Source organism: Anopheles aquasalis, chromosome Y (genome assembly GCF_943734665.1).
Source record: "Anopheles aquasalis chromosome Y, idAnoAquaMG_Q_19, whole genome shotgun sequence".
Lineage (NCBI taxonomy): Eukaryota > Metazoa > Arthropoda > Insecta > Diptera > Culicidae > Anopheles > Anopheles aquasalis.
Window position 1 is genome coordinate 3,253,044 of NC_064879.1, and position 20,000 is coordinate 3,273,043.

The 20,000-nt window shown below is 49.9% G+C and overlaps 3 protein-coding genes across 18 annotated transcripts in view; 1 reads left to right on the plus strand and 2 right to left on the minus strand.

Annotated features, from left to right (window-relative positions):
* Positions 1–1,241, plus strand: part of LOC126579927 (neurobeachin) — a 23,388-nt gene extending 22,147 nt beyond the window's left edge. For all 14 annotated transcript variants that reach the window (XM_050243663.1, XM_050243667.1, XM_050243676.1 and 11 more), the window contains one exon: positions 1–1,241. This exon is cut by the window's left edge and continues 2,550 nt beyond it. The gene's annotated coding sequence lies outside the window, so the exon portion shown is untranslated.
* Positions 1,242–1,393: 152 nt separating this feature from the next.
* LOC126579928 (protein white) lies at positions 1,394–7,911 on the minus strand. 2 transcript variants are annotated; one of them, XM_050243681.1, is made up of 5 exons: positions 7,886–7,911; positions 6,128–6,381; positions 3,291–4,243; positions 2,789–3,158; positions 1,394–2,669 (listed from the first exon to the last, which is right to left on the minus strand). In XM_050243681.1, exons 2-5 carry the CDS (start codon positions 6,191–6,193, stop codon positions 1,923–1,925), a joined length of 2,136 nt encoding a protein of 711 aa, XP_050099638.1. In that variant the 5' UTR covers positions 6,194–6,381; positions 7,886–7,911; the 3' UTR covers positions 1,394–1,922. The 2 variants fall into 2 exon arrangements, with proteins under 2 accessions (XP_050099638.1, XP_050099637.1); XM_050243680.1 differs by lacking the exon at positions 7,886–7,911 and adding an exon at positions 7,613–7,714.
* Positions 7,912–12,839: 4,928 nt separating this feature from the next.
* On the minus strand, positions 12,840–19,689 carry LOC126579978 (phosphatidylinositol 4,5-bisphosphate 3-kinase catalytic subunit delta isoform). Of its 2 annotated transcripts, none has more exons than XM_050243793.1 (6): positions 18,782–19,689; positions 17,704–18,274; positions 17,004–17,600; positions 13,850–16,735; positions 13,631–13,750; positions 12,840–13,534 (listed from the first exon to the last, which is right to left on the minus strand). In XM_050243793.1, the coding sequence occupies exons 3-6, from the start codon at positions 17,397–17,399 to the stop codon at positions 13,406–13,408; spliced, it is 3,531 nt and encodes a 1,176-aa protein (XP_050099750.1). In that variant the 5' UTR covers positions 17,400–17,600; positions 17,704–18,274; positions 18,782–19,689; the 3' UTR covers positions 12,840–13,405. The 2 variants fall into 2 exon arrangements, with proteins under 2 accessions (XP_050099750.1, XP_050099749.1); XM_050243792.1 differs by having other exon boundaries at positions 17,004–17,634.
* Positions 19,690–20,000: the final 311 nt, after the last annotated feature.

Below are 20,000 nucleotides of genomic sequence, written 5' to 3' on the forward strand. Positions count from 1 at the left end.
AATTGGAGCGCATGCCGCGCCAGCGAGCCGGCGAACCTTATTCTATAGAATTTATCTTATTTAACTAAGCTCCACTGTGCGCGAGGTATGCATTCCTGCGAATTTTCCTGAGAGGTGTGAAATCAGCGCGGTTCCAGAGTTTAAAGAGGTGTGAACAGGGCAAAAGGCGGACAAGGCAACAGGGGCACGGGCCACGGGTCGTGCAGTAAGCATATGTTTAAGTTATTACCTTTTGCTACTTACCCCAACGGCTATTGTTGTGTGGGGGCACATTGGTAAGACAGCCTTTTTGGTTTTGTTGAGTTACGCGAGCGAGGTTTCTACACATTCTAACCGGCCCGGACTACTTAGGCAAGCCCCTAGTCCGCAGACTTGCATTAGAAAGCTTGCCCCTAGTATTAGTAAGTGGAAGAATGAAGGAAAAAGCCGAAGCGAGACACAGTGAGAGTGCGGTCTTTTGTAGTCAGAGTCGGAGAATGGTTTTCTTCGTGCATCTTTGGTGTCTTTGGCAACTCTGCTGACAGCTTCGAAAGTGATTGTTTTGCAAACGCTCGCTTAAGGTTACGTTTTCCAGAGCTTAAGTGCACTTTTGTGGTATTTTTTTCTGTGTTAAAATTTAAACATTGCTATTAATCGGTTTAGTTACTAGTGCAAATTGCGTATTACCGATAGATGGGGGCCCTTCATTCCATAGAACTACCCTAGCATGCTTCTTTCAACCCCCACCCTGCGCCTTACCTAGCCCGGGCGGGAAAAGCAAGGGCGGGCTGCAATGCTCCCTCAGTAGCCTTGTAGCAGGACTGAACTCGGGAAATGTAACGAGGCGTCAAGCGCAATTAACAAACCACCATTTTCCTACCATTCCCTTCTCATCCGGTACCTTCCCTCATCACGATGCCCGGTTTTTGTTGGGATTCTTTTGCGCAAAAAGGGCAGGGACTTTAGAAAATTGGCATATGTAAAACACAAATGCACTTAGGGTTAAATATTCTTAATTTCATTCTATACTTCGTTTTCTTTTTGTTGTTATGGTTGAAATTATGTCTCCTTTCGTCGCAAAAAGCGTTAAGGCTATAGTCAGGGTCAGGTGGCAGTAAAAGGAAAGGATTCGGGGGTGGCAGTAGCTACTTAAAATTAGTTTAGTACTCCGGGGTAACAACAAAATGACCTAGATGTTTATAATGAACCTTGCGCAAGAAGTAAAACATGGAAATAAAATCTTTCTTTCTTCACCCATCAAACCAATGCGTCAACAATTGCGTGCTACGGCGGCGTATGCGAATCACGAAAGCCCTTCACACTCTCATGCCAGCACGGAGTATTGTCGTGTGGCGTGCTATTCGTGGATTGTTCCACCACTCTCTTTCAGATTGTTACACAGCATTCAAAGTGGAATCCATGCACGTGAACGTTTAGGTAGAATTGGTTTTATTGTGATTGCGTGATTTAAAAAAAAAAAAACAAAACAACAACAGTCTGCGCATCGGTAAATCGGTCCGTCCGTTCAACACATGTAAGAAGGCATGAACCGTATGTCTAGCAATCGCTGGTAAATAAACAAAAATATGGTAAACAAAGCTAATAAAAACTACATTCTTACATTGAAAAGAGTACAAGTATGCGGCGGAGATATAAATGGTACAGGTGCTGGTTTGGTTTTGATGCCCTCCCTTTCCGGGGTATGTAATATAAGACTCCAGTGCCAGTACTGGTGGTCGCATCATCCTTGTTACGATGCACCTGGTAGCCGTAATAAAATAGTACAGACGCTTAACATAAATGGTAGCTGCGGTGTATGTTTCGAAGGGTGCGGATGTGCCCACGGCATGGGTGGATGAGATAAGGATTTCCAGGGGGTGGGGGAAACAAAAAACAAGACTAAAAATGGGAAGGGTAGTGCTGGAATGTTGGCGCGCCGCTTGTTATTCCTTGCTGCGGGAGCGTAACCACAGACAGAAGAGGGCACCGAGCCGGAACAGGATGATGAGCGCAAACAGGCAACCGATGTCGAGCGCAAAGTCCTCGATCCGGAAGTTGAACGTCTCGAGAATGATCTCGCCCGACGCCGGACAGGTGACGTTGGCGCGTGTGCACGCAATCTCGCCGTCCCCGACCGCCGCCCACTGGTTGATGAGCAGTGCCTCGTTGGCGTACCGGAACCAGGACAGGTAGGACAGGTATTTGAAGTATGCCGGCACCGATGCCGAGTTAAGGAAGAAGCCGCCAAAGATCAGGAACGGTATGACGACCGGCGGCCCCACCGACAGGGCCATCGAGATGGAGGAGCTGGCGCAGGAGATGAGGTACCCGAACGAGGTGGACACGTTGGCGACGAGCGTCACGATGAACAGTGTGGTGAGGTAGTGCGAAACGCCCGCCTTCAGCCCAATCATCGGGTACGTGATCGAGGTGAAGACGAACGGGACGGCAATGAACAGTGGCAGCTCGGCGATCGTTTTGCCAAGGAAGTACGTATCGACGCGGTACAGCCGGGAACGCTTCTCGCGCAAAAACACGGGCAGCTCGGCGGAAAACACGTTGATCACGGCGAACACGTTCTGGAAGGTCATGTTGGTGAGGAACAGAAACAGTGAACCATTGATGTTCATCACACCGTCCTGGTCGAGCACTTGGCCGAAGTAGATCGATCCGATGAGCGAGGCTACCATCTGTTAGGGAGAGAGTGGGGGGAAGAAATGAAGTGAAGTGTTTGCCAAAAAAAAAAACAAAAAAAAATGGGCTCCTACTGGGGAGCTTTTCGCCTTGTATCCACCCCGTCTATACTTACCGCCGTCTGCAGCAGGCGCACCTTCACCAGCATCGGATCCTTCAGCACGCTCAGCCAGGACCGCCAGAGGATGCAGTAGAATTGGGTCCACCAGCTCGCCCGGTACCCGGTACTATCGACACCCTCCATCGGCTGCAGCAAGTAGGGATCGTTGGTCTGGTGCTTGGCGCGTGCCAGCTCGATGCCAACACCGGCCCCGTTCACTAGCGACGCCGTTTCGATGATATCGCGTGCGATTGGGCTGACCGCGAACGAGTCGCAGATCTTTTTGATCGTCTCCCGGCACTCGGTCTCCTTGTTCGGTGCGATGGCCAGCATTTGCACGTAGAAGTCGGCCGGGTTGTAGTTGGGTGGGCACGGTATTCCCAGCCTGCCAACGTGCACGTGTTGGAGCGCGTGAAAAAGAGAGAGAGAGAGAGAGAGAGAGAGAGAGAGGGGGGGGGGGGGTGTGAATTGAGCAAATGGAAAAAAATCGACAAAAAAAAATGCCACTTGAGCTTACTGTGAAAAAAATTCGGCCGACTGATAGGGCGAACCGAGGAAGGCCACCCGACCCTCCGCCACCAGCAGGATACGATCGAACAGGCAGTACAGCTCGGACGACGGCTGGTGGATGGTGAGGATGATGGTTTTGCCCTTCATCGCCATCCCCTTCAGCACCTGCAGCACGCTGTGCGCCATAAACGAGTCCAGCCCGGACGTCGGCTCGTCGCACAGCAGCAGATGCGGATCGGTGAGCGTTTCCGACGCGAACGCCAACCGCTTCCGCTCACCACCCGACAGACCCTTGATCCGGCCGGGCGCACCGATGATCGTGTCCGCACACTTGACCAGCGACAGCTCCTGCAGGACCTCGTCGACCCGGTGCATCTTCACGCTGTGCGGTACATCACGGCCCATCCGCAGCAGCGCCTGGAACATCAGGTGCTCCTTGGTCGTGAGCGACGGGATAAACAGATCGTCCTGCTGGACGTAGGCACACCGGGCACGCATCTGCTCCGCCGTCACCGGCACACCGTTCAGGGCGCGCACGGCGTTCGGCGAAATTTTCACCCCCGGCGGTGACCGGAAGGCGAGCGCGTTCAGCAGCGTCGTCTTGCCAGCGCCCGAACTACCCATCACGGCCAGCAGCTCGCCACTCCGCGCCACACCGGTCACGTTCTTCAGCAGGTGCTTGCGCGGATTAAAGTCCTTCACCAGCCGCTGGCGGGTGAAACAGTGCCGGAGCCGGCTGCAGAGTGGTTCACGGGACTTGGCATCGGTGGCCGCCTGCCCAAACACGTCGATCTCACGCCACGTGTACGTCAGCCGGTCCTGCGCCGGTATCTGGCCCTTCACCGAACCGTAGCTCTTCGGGCGCCACACCTGGATCAGCGTGGCCTTGTCGTTCGTCAGCGTCGCATTGATACCGTCATCCTCCATCGACTGGTCCTGGAAGCTACTCGTACTGTAGCGCTGCCGACGTGGAAGGACATGAAAAAACGGATATGTGTCAGTACGGCATAAGAGAAGGTTGGGGGGGGGGGGGGGGCCGAGGTGGTACGCAAAAAAGCTAAATGACCTAGCAGTAGGAACGGATCGAGCGCTACGCGGGGGGGGGGGGGGAATGGGCATTACGTATGAAGTGACGGGGAATTCATAATTTCTCAATTCACAGCTCAACCGCCATGTGCACTCGTAGACATCGTGCTGCTATCGTGCCCGTTCGGAATGGTGGTATTGTTGACCGGTGAACCCATGAGGACATGCGAGGAAGAAGAAAACAGAGCAAGAGATGCAGAGAGAGCGCGCGCGAGAGAGAGATTTTTTTCAGGGCTCATTCGAGGATAACCCAACCCATTTCATTTCCCATTCGAAATCTCCAACAAAAACTCAACGGAGCTACCTGGATACTGGACTTTTACTACTGTGGCCAATAAATAAAAAGAATCGGTACACAATTTGCTACTGCTAACGATTTTTTTCAATCTCGTATTTTTTGTACGTTGTCGGTACCGTTGCTAACATCCACGCCAAGTTTCACGTCAAAATAATGATTATTTATTGAGACATGATTTTTTTTGTGCGATACAAAAAAGTGCAATCCTCGTTTTTCGCTATGGTAAACTTTCTGGAGCGAATTTTGTTCACCGAAATGAATTTTCCGCTAACGATACTTTGAGAATAGTGCGAAAAGCCTTTGGGGATGACGCTTTCTCAACATCAAATGTTTACAGCTTGCAAAAAAACTTTTCAAAGATGGCCGGGAACGTGTTTGAAGACGAAAAACGGACGGAGCTCACGCCCCAAAAAAAATCCATGATGTTTTGGTGATGGAAAATCGTGTGCGCCACTTGTAAACCTTTGATTTTGACATAGCGTCGTTCCCAATGGCTTTTTGCAGTATTCTCAACTTAACCTTAGCGTCAAAATTTATTCAAACAAACTTTAACGCACAAATTATTGCTCCAGAAAGTTTACCATAGCGAAAAACGAGAAATGCACTGTTAGTACCTCACAAAACAAATCATATCACAATAACTAATCATTATATTGACGTGAAACTTGGCATGGATGTTAACAACGGTACCGACAACCTACAAAAAATACGAGATTTAAAAAATTCGTTAGTGCTAGCAACTTGTGTACCGATTCTTTTCACTTATTGGCCACAGTAGTACTCTATCCAAAGAATATCGATTTGGTTTTTTTTTTCCCATTTCTGGTGACCCATCACGCGCCTACGATGGGCACCGGGAAAAGAACCTTTTCGAACCCCTAAACTTTCCTAAAATTTGAGACCATGCATGAAGCTTCTTCCCCCTAAATAGAACCAAATTATTCCTTGGGAAGTTGTAATTCAATTGTGCCATATATGCGGTGAAAAAAAATCGATTGAACAGGTTTCTTCACAACACAAAAAGAATGGACACCAAAATTCGAGAGCCTCGTTCATCGTTTGCCAACTATGCGGCGCTCGATGACGATGCCACCACCAAAGGGGGCTGTTGTTGTGCCGCGATGTGCCTCGCGCATCGCCTCGAGATTAGCCCGGTCGACCATCGATAGCCCGGGAGCGCATTATCGCCTCCGTGGTCGTGGTCATTTCCGGCACAAGGGGCCCCGAGATAGCAGGGGGTGCAGCAGCATGCAGGAGTGCCATTATCACACCTTCACCTTTACTATTTGCCCCCCCCCCCTCCCTCCGATGCACGAACAGACCAGAAAAGAAGGACCCTGGATGCGTACGCCTACCCCCAACTGGCTGCAGTGCAGTGCAGTGCAGTGCAGTCCAGTCTAGGCCACTATCACTGTTGATGAATCTTTGCCCCGAAAACCAGGGGGGAAAACGGCACTTACCCGGCTTGAACTGATGGTCGTTTTACTTTCACCATCGGCATACTGGTCGTCGGTGTTGATCGTCATTCTGGCCGCCACGCACTGTTTGCTTTTTTTTGTTTTTGCTGGATCACGTTTGCCGATCCGTCGGTGCGTTGGTGCGTTGGTGCGCTGGACGCTGTCGTCGTCGTCGTCGCCTAGCGGAGCGTTTTTGGTGGCAGGCTTGTTCGCACACGACTACAGAGAGCGATGGATCGCCTGGTTGAGAGAGTTCGCTGGAACGATATTTGAGAAGAACAGTAGTAGAAGGGGACTATCTTCGGTGTCGTTGACGTGGGCCCCCCCCTGGCCCACCACCAGACGGTGTCACCAGTTTGTAAAAAAAAAAAAAGAAAATCTTTGCCCCGATCCACTCGCCTATCACGCGGCTAATGAGAATAATCAACTGCGCCGCTCCGCGCCGCACAGATAGTGGCATGAGCGCTCTAGCAGCTACAACGCAGCTACCTCAACATAAAAAATGTTTCGCCCGTGTAACGAGAGCGCAGGATGGGACAAAATAGTCCACAGCTGATAAGCCACCAAAAACGGGGCCTAACAATAATTCCAAAGGACCACCAGGCCTCGATTCGCTGTTGCCCGGTGCTACCTCGCAACCGAAACGTCGCCATTTTCCGGTATCCGACCCACCGCTTGCTTTCTCCGGATCTGGGACCACTGGTAGGAGCCTCGACGTAGTACGGGATGTTGCGCTGTTAATAGTCAGCGCGCACCAGGGCGCGCGATCGCAGGGCGCGGACCCATCAGAGCGCCAATCATGCGTGGCTCGTGTATTCCGGGGGTCTACTACAATCTCGCCGTCCTCGTCGTCGGGCGGGGCCCAAGATTAAGCCCGGCTCAATCACCGGCTAGCACCAGCACATTCTATAATGTCTAATCGAGAACCGAGTCCGTTTTTTTTTTTTTCGTGTTGTGTCTTGTTTTGCTTCGATTTGAACACTCGATGATTGGTTTTTTGTGCCCATTCCTCGGCCAGGAGGAGCAGGAGCAGGAGGAGGAAGAGGGGGAGGAGCTCTCGGGGTGGGATCGGGTGGAGTTTGCTGAGGGACGATCATAGATTCATCCACTGAAAAGTCGCATACTTCTCGATGTTCCGATTGTCGATGGAATGCTGGAATGTAGGCCTATGCTTCCTCTCCTCCTTCCCTCCCTGGGAAGCTGCAAAGCAATTGCAGTTCTCAGAGGGAGAGAGAGAGAGAGAGAGCGAGAGAGAGTTTAAGTGTATTGCTGTGCGGATGTTTGTCGTTTGATCGAATTGATCGGTTTGATTGCAGCACTCCTTTCCCCCTTTTCCACTCCCCCCGGCTTCCTCCCTTCTCTCAAAAAAACTTGATGTGTGCGAGCTGCGCCAGTCCTTGCGCCAAATGGCGCTGGCAAAGCAAAGATCCTTGGTTGATTTTAATCAGCGCCCGCACACCGCCAGGACATTTTAGCCAACGTTGCTACCTGCGAGGACTCTGGCACACGTTCAATCACACACACACACACACACACACACATACACACACGTCTCTTGTCGGTTAGTTGTTCCGCTCCCTAGCTAGCCCTCAACAAATGCACCGACAGCACACAGCGCACATACACTTGACACTCGAAGGGCTTCCCCGGTTATACGGCGGTGTTGATGATCTTTACAGTGCTCGCGGACACCACGGCACACACACACACACACACTTGTTCCGCCACAACTTGGCGGTTATGCGACCGAGGGATACTAACCTGCCCAGCCAGTCCGGATCACGGCCGAAACGCAAATGAAGCCACACCGATGGCTAACGCTGGCAGGAAGCTGAGAACTGGGCCCACCCGCAGACGCTGGGTCCAGGCGGGGACGGGGGGGGGGGGGGGCCATGTGTGTTAGTGTTGCTCATCCGCTTCTCGCCTCGTCGGGCGACGGGTAATCGAGAAACCGCTGAGTGCCGCCGGCGCGATCATCGGGAGCTGCAGCTACTCATGCGCGCCTTGCACACACAAAAATAAGAGTGTCAGCGGAACTGGCGAGCTACTCGCGTTCGCTGTCATGGACTACAGAATTCGGAACAGTTTCTTGATAAAGCCGGCCAAGAAGGACCAGGCAGGCAAACGCAGGCACCGCCTGCGAAGCCGTACAACAGCGGAAAAAAAAACAAAAAAAAAAGAAACGCGCATACCACATCTCCACCGTGCCCAACGATGCCACGCGGATCCCCTGTGCACGCAGTATCAAACGCTGTGACCGCCAGGGCGCAAAAATCAGCACCAAACAAAAAAAGCAACCCGAGCAACCAAAGAACAACAACAACAAAAAATCGAACAGTTCTCGTCTCGTCGCACGCGATCGCAACCGATAGAACGCCGGATGAGCGAGGCCGAGGAAAAAGTGTGTGGTCGATGGGAGAGGGAAAAAAAAACTGCTGGGCTACTGCTGGGCTGGGTGTGTGGTATGTCCCCGAAAGGGAAACAATATACACATACAAGGCGACCGAATGGCAGTAGCCGGTAGTGTAAGAATGTGGCCGGGGGTGGCCGAGGGTGGCCACGGCTGATAGTGGGTTGCTACGGTTGCGGTTACGATTCTAATTAAAATTGGAAATTCCGGGAATGATGGTAGCTGTTGTAGTAGGAGAGACAGAGAGAGAGAGAGAGAGAGATGGATGCTGGATTTCGGGGTCTTCACAGCCTAATCGGTGTCCCCTGGGCACCGCACGGCGTACAGTCCTGGCGTTGCTTACGTTATCAATTTATTGCACAAGTATCGGATACGATCTAGCGATTCGCCGAACGTCCGAACGGCGGATACGCTTGCTGATGTTGAGAAATTGATAGCAACAGCACACAAAAGGGGTTTATCAAAATCATGTTCAACTCCCCCCCCCCCCCGCACCAAGGCCAAGGGGCCATGCTGCTTTGGAGCTGGTGCTCATTTCCGTTGGCGTGTGCGCGTGCGCGCTTTGCTTGGTACCAAGCAGGGACACCTAGTGGAGATCTTTTTACTCCCATATTTCCCGCTTCACCTGGTTTCTGGTGCCTCAAACGACAGAGATGATGCAAAGCGGCCATTTTTTTGGTTGATATTGTATCACCCGTTGCTCTTTTCTTGTGTTTCTCCTCACAGGCGCAAAGCGGAACTACTCCTCCCAACAGAAAAGGTGCTAACTACTCTTTACTGTAAAAAAACTAGCGCAAATTTGCGAAATGGCGCCAAAGCAGATAAGAACGCAATCATAGTGCTGCGCCGAACTAGCCCCCTCCAAGCCTCAATTGAACTCAATTTCCCGGAATCGACACGGGGATCGCGTACCTGTGAAGCGCCCAAACCTGTGGGTAGGCTGACTGACCTTGATCATGTGGCGTCTGTCTACACTTTAATGGTCAAGATCAAGGTCAAGATCAATTTCTACCTGACCTTGGCTCTACTAAAGCAACGGGAGTCAGGCAGCAGGCCGCAGGTAGGTGGCGAAAACGTAAACGAAAGCGGAATCTAAAACAAAACAATCAACAACTACGGCGAATGGCTGTACCAAAACAGAAGAACAGCAGGTCACTACTGCGCTGCGCCGAACTTTCCGCCCTGAAATTCCCGGAATCGATCTGGGTCGAAGTCGACTCGGGGGGCTCGGGGCATCGGAATCGACTCCGATTTTTTTGCAGGCGTAGAATCGGAGTGGAATCGCAGGGTGCGTGATACACTTCCATTCCATGGCAGGTATAATATCCACACCACATCCACACACTTGTTAATTGTAACTCCATTGTAATTCCAGATTGTTTGTGTCTTTTGAATTTGAGAAAAATGACTTTATTTAGAAACCAACAAAAAAAAAAAAAGAACAAAGTAATGACGGTTTGTTGGATCACTCAGTAGCTCACCATGAGTAGTGAGGATTTATACTTTATTTTTAGCAGGTGTTTCACACAATATTTCTCAGGGGATTCCGGATGCACGAGATCGGTTTTATACATAAAAAAGAAACGAAATAGTTAAATATCTACATCTCCGTCGATGTGGCGCATTGCACACTTATACATTCTTGTAGGAGTTGTTTATGGCAAGTAATCATTTCAATACTTCTTATAAATTAATAAATTTCTTCGCATCATTTCATCAGCTATCGAGAAGAGGGGTGGGATCCAGGGATGTCTTGGATTGGTATATCTTCTTCCCTCTCCTCAGCTAAATAAATTAAATGAACGAATGTGTATTGGCAGGACGATGGTTAAGTTAGAAAACAAAAATTTACGAATAGAGTGGGCGGAGAATGGAGGGAATTAATACTTATGTACTAGACATCTCTTTCCCCGGCCTACACTTTCCAGATAGCTCAATGGTTGCAACTTAATAAATGTCCTAAAAACAAACACGCACCATTTCAGTAAAATATCTTTAATAATCGCATTATTGACTTTAAGAAGGCACTACTTTCTTGGAATAAAAAAAACACACACTATAAGCACCACGCTCACCGAGTGTCGGATTTTTTGCGCCATTCTTCACTGTAGAACGAAAATTAAGTTACTAGGAAGGGTGGAAAACGTAAGAGGGGTGCTAAAAGTGGATTTTTACCCCTTTTTCAATACTAAATCATATTATCTTGATAGTTTTTCTCATAAAATATCAATCTGGTTAGTGCCCACGAGACCAAAGACCATGAGTTTCAGGTGTCTATTACCGTAGGGCGATAGCGACCGTCTTGAGGCGATTACATACTTAAGGGCTTATTTAGGCGAGGTGTAAAAAATAGGATAAATAGGGATAAAACAAAAACAATATCTACATCTCTACTAAATTGCATAATGTTCCAGAGTTTATAATTGAAATTGAAAGTGGCTAATTAACCGATCAAATGCACCAGAAACTTTAAAATATCTTTCAGGGGGGAGCGGAGAGGGAGCAGTGGGAAAGAAAAGGAGCTAATATGAATCAAATACACCTTAATAACCACCCCCCCTCCCCTCCAAAATTGCCAATATTTAACCCTTTAGAGGTTACAATTTTTAAAGCGATACATATTGGTTTTGTCAACCAAATAGATCTGTGTTATACAAGTTCTGTGATAGAGATGTAGATATTTGTTTTATATAAAGCATAGTTTTATGTGTGTTCCAGCAAGGCATTAACTATCGCCTGAGGTGATTAAATCACATCGGCGTTTATTAAGATCGCTGCGACGGTGCACTAAGACCGAAATAAGCGCCGTAAAGTATACGCGATTACTTTGTGGCAATGGTTATTGCTTTACTGGAATACACAGCTTTTTACATCCTTATCGACAAACGGTGTGCAATGTGGCCCCTTAATGTTTAACAAGCCACTAAGGAGCGGCCAGTTAAACATGAAGAGGCTACATTGCATATCTTTTGTCAATATGGATGGAACCGATTTTGCGCGTCCGGAATCGTGAGTGTAGAAACACTCTTACTCGCACCATACTCGTCTGGACTGCCTTGGCCTTTCCCTACTACTTTCAAACACACGTATGTTTTAAGCCTGCGACAGACGAAGCGTAAACCCAAGCATAAGTACAAAATAAATGGCAAAAAGTTAACGCTTGCCGTTTACGCGCTTTAAACAAGATTAAAGGTCAACGGAGCGTAAAACTAAGCGTAAATGCTGTTTGCAAACGCTCGGACTCGCTTTATATTCTTTATGTGGTTTGTATTGATAGTGAATGTTGATCGCTAGTGTGTTTAATACGCATCCTTTTCATCCGCAAAAGGATTCCAACTTTTATCACAACAGACGATAAATTATCAGCGCAATCCGTTTTACGCGTATCAACCCGGTCACGTGAACTTGTCCAAGCGTAAAGCGTTTTTGGCATTTATTTTACATTTACGCTTGAGTTTACGCTTCGTCTATCCCCGGCTTTATACTTATGTTGTGTTTGTTGCTCTTTACAAACTAAGGCCTAATCCAGATAATCGTCTAGCAGACAAACACATAAGATTTACTAGGACGGGTTGTAGAATGTTTGAAAACATGAAAATACACGTACCCAAATTAGCAGGCTCATTCTTACATACACTCCAATTGATAAGGATTAGGCGTACACCAAAACGATGATGAAACAACCGTCACATTGTTCGGTGAATGGAAGCGCGGGGTGGTGGGTGGGGGAGTGGGGAGAGGTTGGAGGGGAAAATAATACGTTTCTATTAGTTGTATTCGATGTTACATGTTATGGTGGTAGATCCGCTCATGTACGCTTTCGCAAGAGCATGAAATACCATGCGGATAACCGAACGGTGATGGTTGGTGCTTTCGCAGTAGTGCGCACTACTGGTAGCAGGTTACAAAAAGGCACATCGAAAATTACGGATTGCTTTGGGAGGAGGAAAGGGAAATTAGTTGTTTACAATTTCCCTCATTAGTCAAAGCAGCGCACCTCCAGTTGTTTTTACATTTTCGGCAGTAAATTCCAAATTTTAGAAAAGAAAGATGCGATGTTTACATAGAAGGTTTAACATTCCTCATTCAGTTTCACTCGTTCGAACGAGTTACGGTCGTTTATGGGCCGCGAGAAAAGTAAAAACCCCACCTACAATGAAACCATCTCAAATAACTAGCATGGGTCATCTTGTGTCCAGATTGCAGGTTGTAAACGTTTTGACATGCCGCCTAGGAATGTTGAACCTTTTAGAAAAACACCACAATTCCTTTTTTTCTACAATTACGAACTCATAGGCGATAGCGTAAAAAAACTGTAAGTTTACTTTTACTAATGCGAGTCATTGCACGTAGGTTCCAATAGCTACAAACTACACAGACTACAGTTTATCAATACGACGATGATTAGTTAGCACCGAGGAGTCCTACCTAGCGTATTCGCTTTTCGTCGCTCTCTTTCTCTCTCTCTCTCTCTCTCTCTTTCTTTCTTTCTCGCTCTCTCTCTCTCTCTCTCTCTCACACACACATACATACACAGATTTTTTATAACATTTAAGGTGATAAATTAATGAGCAACGTCTATCTCAATAAGATTAGTTACTGTACAAGATAAAGTTCCTGGCATGCAGGCACTCATTCCTTCCACTATTACAACTACTCCTACTTCTACTTCTTCTACTTCTTCTACTACTACTATTACTGCTACTCGTTTTGCTACCCAACTTATTTGCACCGCAGGGAGCTGGTTGTTGCAGTATGCAATTATGCGTCGGCATTGTTACAGTGGCTCCGTTTGTGGCTGCATCTGGCTGGTTGGGTTGCGAATGAGTGGGTATGATGATGGTTACTAATGATCATGCAAGCAACAGTTGTCACTGACGATTATTCTTCGAGAAGTTGTGGGACGCCCAGTTGAGTGACGTTTTCCACGAGTTAGCCAGCGCTTCGCTGAACTTCTGCCGGAAGTGACTGCGTGCTTCATCCTCCGTTTTGTCTAGCACCTGCGATGGTTACAGTGACGGAAACAGAGGCCAGATTTAAGTGATGGTGCGGAAAAAAGAGCGCCAGCCGTGAGCATTTCGTAATGCAATACATACCAGCGTTTCGCGCAAATAGTTGAGATCCTTCTCCGACGAAAGTTCCGGCAGTCCAGTCGAGATCATCATCCAGAAGAGCGACAATATAAGGCAACCGTGGCGACGGAGGCTCAAAAAAGCCTGCACGAAACAGGAAAGAGAAGAAAGAAAAAACGCTTTTCACTAATGCGAACCGTTCGAGCGTACGCCGACTTGGGTACGGGGAAGTGAAACACTTACGTCTTCGCACATCTGCTGGAAGTAGCGAAACTCCTGGGCCTCGCGGTCAGTTCGACCGTTGTTGATGACGTAGACAAAGTCGTGTGTCAGTACGAATGGGACCCGTTCCCGTCGAAAGCCGAACTTCTCCTTGAAGTGACCAAGGATGTGGCCGAAGTCAATGTGGAACAGCTGGCCCGTGCGCTTAACCATGATGTTGTCAGAGTGGCGGTCGGCGACACCGAGCACGTACGTCGCGACACAGTAACCAGCACAGCTGAGCGTGAACTCCTGGATCGCCTTCGCAAGTAGCTCTTCGGTGTTGTTGTGCTCCTTGAGCCAGGCTAGCAGCGAACCTTTCTTGAAGGGTGACGTCGCGGAGAACATGCCACGCTCCTTCTGGATGTTCGCGATCGTTTCCGCGTTCAACACGACCTCGATCAATCCGAGGCGCCGATCGGTACTGATGCAACTGTACGGGTTCAAGCGCAGGTCCATGCCGTCGTACTTCCAGATTCTGTCCATTATGCGCAGCATCTGCAGCGTCAGCATGTCCTGCCGTAGATCGTCACCGTTCTTGAAGATCATGTTGATGTCCTCCCCGCTGCGGTCGCTGTTATCATACACAATCCAGAGCGGGCGCATCTTTGAATCCATCACCTTGCACCGCTCGATGCGTACCGACTTGCACCGGTACCGCGGATCCAGTGGACTAATTACATCGTTCATAGCCTCCATCACGCTCCGCTCAGCCAACTTCTCCTGCAGAAGCGCCCGCACCTTCTCTTTACCGCCGTGCTTCACCGTGTCGGAGCAAACTTGCAGTTGCCGCAAACACTGCATCTGCCGCAGCAGCACTGGCACGTGCTCGGAGCTGCTCTTCAGATACGCTTCCATGATCAGGCGGAACCGCACCTGGACGGCCGGTACCGCCAGCTCGGAGCGCAGGTGCCAGAAGATGTAGTGACCGATGTGCTGATTGTGTAAGGCGCGATGGAGCAAGAACGACACCAGGTCACTGTTCAAGTACGACTCGTGCTTGAGCGCCTGCACGAGCTGCAACAAGTAGAGCAGCAGCTCGTCGTCTTGGATGTCACTCAGACAGTGCACGGCGTACCGACGCACATTGTTGTCCGCGTACGCATAGTCGAGCAGCTCGAGTGCCCGCTCGACGGGCAGCTTCGGCCACTCCTGAAGCAGCGACACGATCTCGGCAACCTCGTCTCGGTTATTCCACTCGACGCAGTACAGCAGACAGGGCAGACCGTCGGGCATCTGCTGCATGCATTCACGCCGCTTGGCCCAGATCGCGTTCCGGTCCTGCTCGTGTATGTCGTTCAGCCGGTCATTGTACATGTAAACCGACATGATTGCTACGATTGAGCGGGGATCTTCGGCACTCTCCCGGTTCAGGTGCTCGTTCCGGGTGCACTTGCGCGATGCCTGTGCCAACAGTTCCTCTTCGTTCGGGTACACAATTATCCGGTTGTCCTGCGTGTAGTTGCCGAAGGTGAGCAACAGCGAGGAGCACTCGTCGCGCCGGGGGTTCGGCTCGACCGTGCCGAGCGGGTGCAGGATGTCATCCGACTGTGCATCCTCGGCGTACGTCCACGTGTACAGCGTCGCCGGATCCGTCTTCAGCTGGCTCTTGTAATCGTACACCATCGTATTGACCCAGGCGATTGGGTTGATCATACCATCCTTGGTGCGGCGCGCCCGCACCCCTACCCCCTTGGCCGTGCGCAAATTCTCGTAGATGACCAGACAAAGCCGCGCCATCCGTGGCACGTTGCTAATTTGGATGTCGAACTGGATCAGCTGATTCCAGACGGCTCGCCCATCTGCGCTCAGCGGCACCAGCCGGGTCCGTTCTGTCTTGCAGAGCGACTTTCCACCGTGGAATAGGCCGAGCTGCACCCCGACCTCAGTGTTTCTGTTCGAGTCACAGTTCAGTTCGCGGATCTCCTGTATTAGGCACTCCAGCTTCGCCCCGATTTCCCAACTGTTGATGGACTTGACCTTCCGCAGCGTATGTGACGACGACGAGGACGATGGCGTCTGATGCTGGCCATGTGACTTTGTAACGTTGATCGCAGTACTGTTGCCGCTACTGCCACTGGGCGCTGGCAGCGGGCTACCGTAACCGGAAGAGCTAGGGGCAGGTGACGGCCATAGAAAGAAATCATCGCGAGCCTCGTAGATGTTGTTCTTGAACACTTCGATCGACCGGATCGGCCGCGGCAAAAAGGCGGGTGGTTCGTCGCGCATCAGGCAGTCTTGCACGTACTGAAATCGATTGATCTGGTGCGTACCGTAGATGTACTCCTCCCGGCCACACACCTTCAGCATGTAGTCGGAACTGTTCTCGTTACGCGACTTTACCAACGAGAATTGCTTCTTCTCGAAGATGCGCTTCAGTACCTCGTCCGGCGACGCCGTACTCTTCACCTTCACCGTTACCTTGATATCGGCGCTAATGGCGACCACGCAAAACGTCTCCAGTTGCGCGATCGGCTCCGGCACCGAGGGGGCCAGCTTCACTGGGTATTGATAGACAATACGCTCCTTGCGGGTCATGGCAGCCCGTTCCGAAGCAATTTTTTCCTCTACCCGTCCCATCTTGGAGCGGAAATCGTTCACCTCCGGGTTGTTGAGCGTTTTTTCGGACAGCGTCGTGCCGAGCAGCGTGTTAATGCTGCTCATCAACTGGCTGTTCACCGAAACATTCTTCTTCTTCGTGAAGCCGAAAATACCAAATAGGGGCTGCAGATCCACCAGCTGTTTTGACTCATCATTTTGTTGCACCTGCCCAGAGCTGCCTCCCGCCGACACTGTGCTGAAGCAGTAGGTGTCCTTATCGCCCAGATGCGAATAGAGGGGGTATCGTTCCGCCAGCTCCCACACGTACTGTTGTCGAGTGTAGTTCCAAGGATGAGGGTACGCGATTATCCAAACCCGTAATAATTTGAAAAAGAAAACCAAAGGAATGGAGAAAAGGCGTTGAGTAAGCATAACAAATAAAACGATTTCTTTTTCGATTTTGCAGGTACAAATAAGTATCTAGATAACTTGATATGCAATGTTTTTGATATACAATTAAAATTTTACAATGGCTACCGTTCATTTGGGGCAACGATTAATGAATAAAAATAACAATAACCTTTTGCGAACTTACCGTCTTCAGATCCTTTAGTGTGGTGTAGACCGATTGCTCGCGCAACTCGATCAGCATCCCGTTTGGCATGAAGACACATAAATCAGTGAGCTGGTGTGAGTCCTTCCAGTAATTGTACACGAACGGAGACTTCCGGGGCGGCATCGTTGTAGTGGGGCTGGCGGTAGCAGCGGGAGTGATCGTGGAATCCTGGGGGGCGATGGCGTTATTGATGGTTTGCCCTAATGAGATCGGCGCTTGTGCATCGCGCCCGACGTAACACGCAGCCCCGTGCTGCTGCGGTTGCTGGGGAACTGGACGGTACTGCGATGCGGACAATCCGACACCACTGAGCATAATCGGATCATCCTTCCTCGGAGTCACCGGACCGTTCTTCGCCCCGCGGCTTTGAACCATTTTGGGGATTTTGCTATCCCGACGTCCACAGCGAACGAATTACTTCGCTATGCCCTCCTTATAAAATGCTCTTCAGTCGTGTGTGCGTGCGTGCCTACCTTGCGCCGTTAGCCTAGTCTATTTAATGATCAGTTCTGACGACAGTTCCGTCTAGCATGTTGCATCATGAGGTGGTTTACTGTTCGCTCTTTTCTCTGCCTTCTGTTGTATACCAGGGAGAAGGGAGAATGGCAATCTAGTAGTAGTAATAAAGCTTAGAATAATACAATACAATTATTATTTATGCAAAATGTAGGAAACACACCGACACAAAATTTGAAATGGCTCTATCTCCGAAACGCTCGTGGGGGCTCGTAGCGTCATCAAGTAGTTTTATACACCGGAGCATCTCCTTCTCTCCACTCGGCGACTCTCGACCGCTTCTCTGCCCAGCACTTGTGGCACAACTATATTGTACTGCATCTTGCGCTGCATCTTGTCGCCTTTTACGTTGGAGGTTGCTAGATGATATTGGCACCGGGACCATGGATGCCGTTTTCCGGCAGGTAATAGTTTCGATAACGCCGTTATCACACGTCTAATCCACCGTTCAGTATACTTCTGCCTGGACGCTATCAGTGCTGTGGGCATCCTATTTTTCCTATTAGAGTGAACGGAGCAGCGCCAGCGCGCCCGTCGGTAGTGCACTGCTAGCAGATTCGAGGAACGACCACAGAATATGTTAATTGGAACGCTTGCAGCACAATTGCTTATAGTGCAATGGTTTGGATTTTTTCCCTATGGCAAATCCAGCGCCTACTGTGCAGCCTTGCTTGCTGCTAAGATCCGCGCATTAGTGTTCTCTCCGGATGCGCAACGCCTCTTGAGCAGCATATCTAAAAGAAGAAAAGACCCGAATAGGTAAATGTTATTTGAGAAACTCGTTTTTTATAACAGCCAGTAATGGCGTTAGCAGACGGTCCATAAGATAGTAGAGAGCTATATCATCCGAGCAACTGAATGCAATACCCGTACTGGGCTAGAAGCAAAGTGAAGGAGACGGAGATAAACAAAAAGAAAGAGCATATGGCTGACACCTCAATTGGAGGAGGATCTAATGGTAATTTGAAAGGACCTAACGGGGCTACCCTGACGATGCGTGTCCTGCACGTTCGCAATGGATGGAACCAGCCAGTCCAGGTAGTATGGTGGCTCCCTGCCGGACAGCTCATATAAAGAAACGTTTCCGCCGTTATCTATGGGATTTGCCAGGCGTGTCAAGACCGTGTACCTTCCCGATCGAGCCTTTTCAGTTATTCGTTACCTACGGTGTGTATGTGTGGGTGTATAGGGTAAGATGAAGGAAGGTACGAATAATGAAGCGTTGTACCTGCGCGACGTACCTGTCTTCACTAGTACACCGCTGCACTAGACTCCTTTCTATTATTCCTCTTTAGCGCTCCTTAGTTTTAGTTTCTCCTTTCGGTTGTCGCACGTTTCTCTTCCTCTTGGCAATCCTTTTATGAAAGCAATTCTTGCTGAAGTGCAGCCAATTCTTCTTCGTCAACGCACCATGCCTACCAGGGCCGTAGTAGGAGCGGCGCACCAAGTCCAAGTCTGTGCGTTCGCGGTGCAACGGGAAGAGGTTCGGATTACGCTGCGGATTGCGTGGCGGGTTTATCGAGGGGAAGTTTAATCGGCGCTTCCTAGCCAACCGGTTGCCTGTCGCCGTAGACTAGCAGCAAGAGTTGCCAGGGAATGGTTGACGGAAGGACGCCTCGGAGGCAATGATTGGTTGGTTGACTCGTCGGCTACGTCCTTTAAGACATCTTCGCACATGTCCGGTCCAGTCCTAGGCCATCCACAGTTGATGGATAGGGAGAGAGGCGTATCGATGAGTAGTGCGCGACGAACGGGGCCTGCCCCAAAAGTGAATCACAACTTGCAACAGACGGGTGAGTCAGTGCACAGGTCACCCATACTAGTGTCGCGCGCACGCAACAGAACAACAAAACACCAGACACTACACAACACTACAACACTAGCGTAACCAAACGCACGCACGGGTCAAATATATGGATGTGGACATAAAAGTAGGCGCGCACGCACGCCCTTACTCACGCACATAGGCACACACATTCACACAAACACAAACACACAACATATGCGCGCGCTAGCACGCACGTGCGCTCACGCAGTTACACATATCAACACAGAGCGGTACGGACGGGGGGACGAGGGACGCAAAGATGTGTTTCGGCCAGAGTGATGAAGCAACACCTTTCTGCGTTTTCCTTTCAGTGTGGGCTACGTCACTACGGTTGCCTTGCCTTCTGGGTGCGACTGGGTACACCGCGCACAACTCATCGATGTATCATCAAAGGTTACCTGCGCCCTCCGCCTGCTGGTCGCTACCATCAATCGTCCCACATGCGTCAATCTGCCCAACCTGGGCTGTCTGGTCAACGCCGACTCCGACACACAACGGAAAGGGCACAAATCACGGCAGGCACGGCTTACACGAAACCAATCAGCTGCCGCTCAGTTGTTTGGGACTGTGTAGGTATGTCACCGTCTGGAGGCCACCAAACGACGACCTGCGTGAGGCTGATTTGTCCTCGG

Coding starts and splice junctions, on each gene's coding strand:
- LOC126579928 (XM_050243681.1), bottom strand. CDS start 6,193: ATGACGATCAACACCGACGACCAGTATGCCGATGGTGAAAGTAAAACG. Junction 3,159..3,290: donor TCGGCCGAATTTTTTTCACA/GTAAGCTCAAGT, acceptor GCACGTTGGCAG/GCTGGGAATACCGTGCCCAC. Junction 2,670..2,788: donor TGCGCCTGCTGCAGACGGCG/GTAAGTATAGAC, acceptor TCTCCCTAACAG/ATGGTAGCCTCGCTCATCGG.
- LOC126579978 (XM_050243793.1), bottom strand. CDS start 17,399: ATGGTTCAAAGCCGCGGGGCGAAGAACGGTCCGGTGACTCCGAGGAAG. Junction 16,736..17,003: donor CACTAAAGGATCTGAAGACG/GTAAGTTCGCAA, acceptor ACTCGACAACAG/TACGTGTGGGAGCTGGCGGA. Junction 13,535..13,630: donor ACTATTTGCGCGAAACGCTG/GTATGTATTGCA, acceptor TAACCATCGCAG/GTGCTAGACAAAACGGAGGA.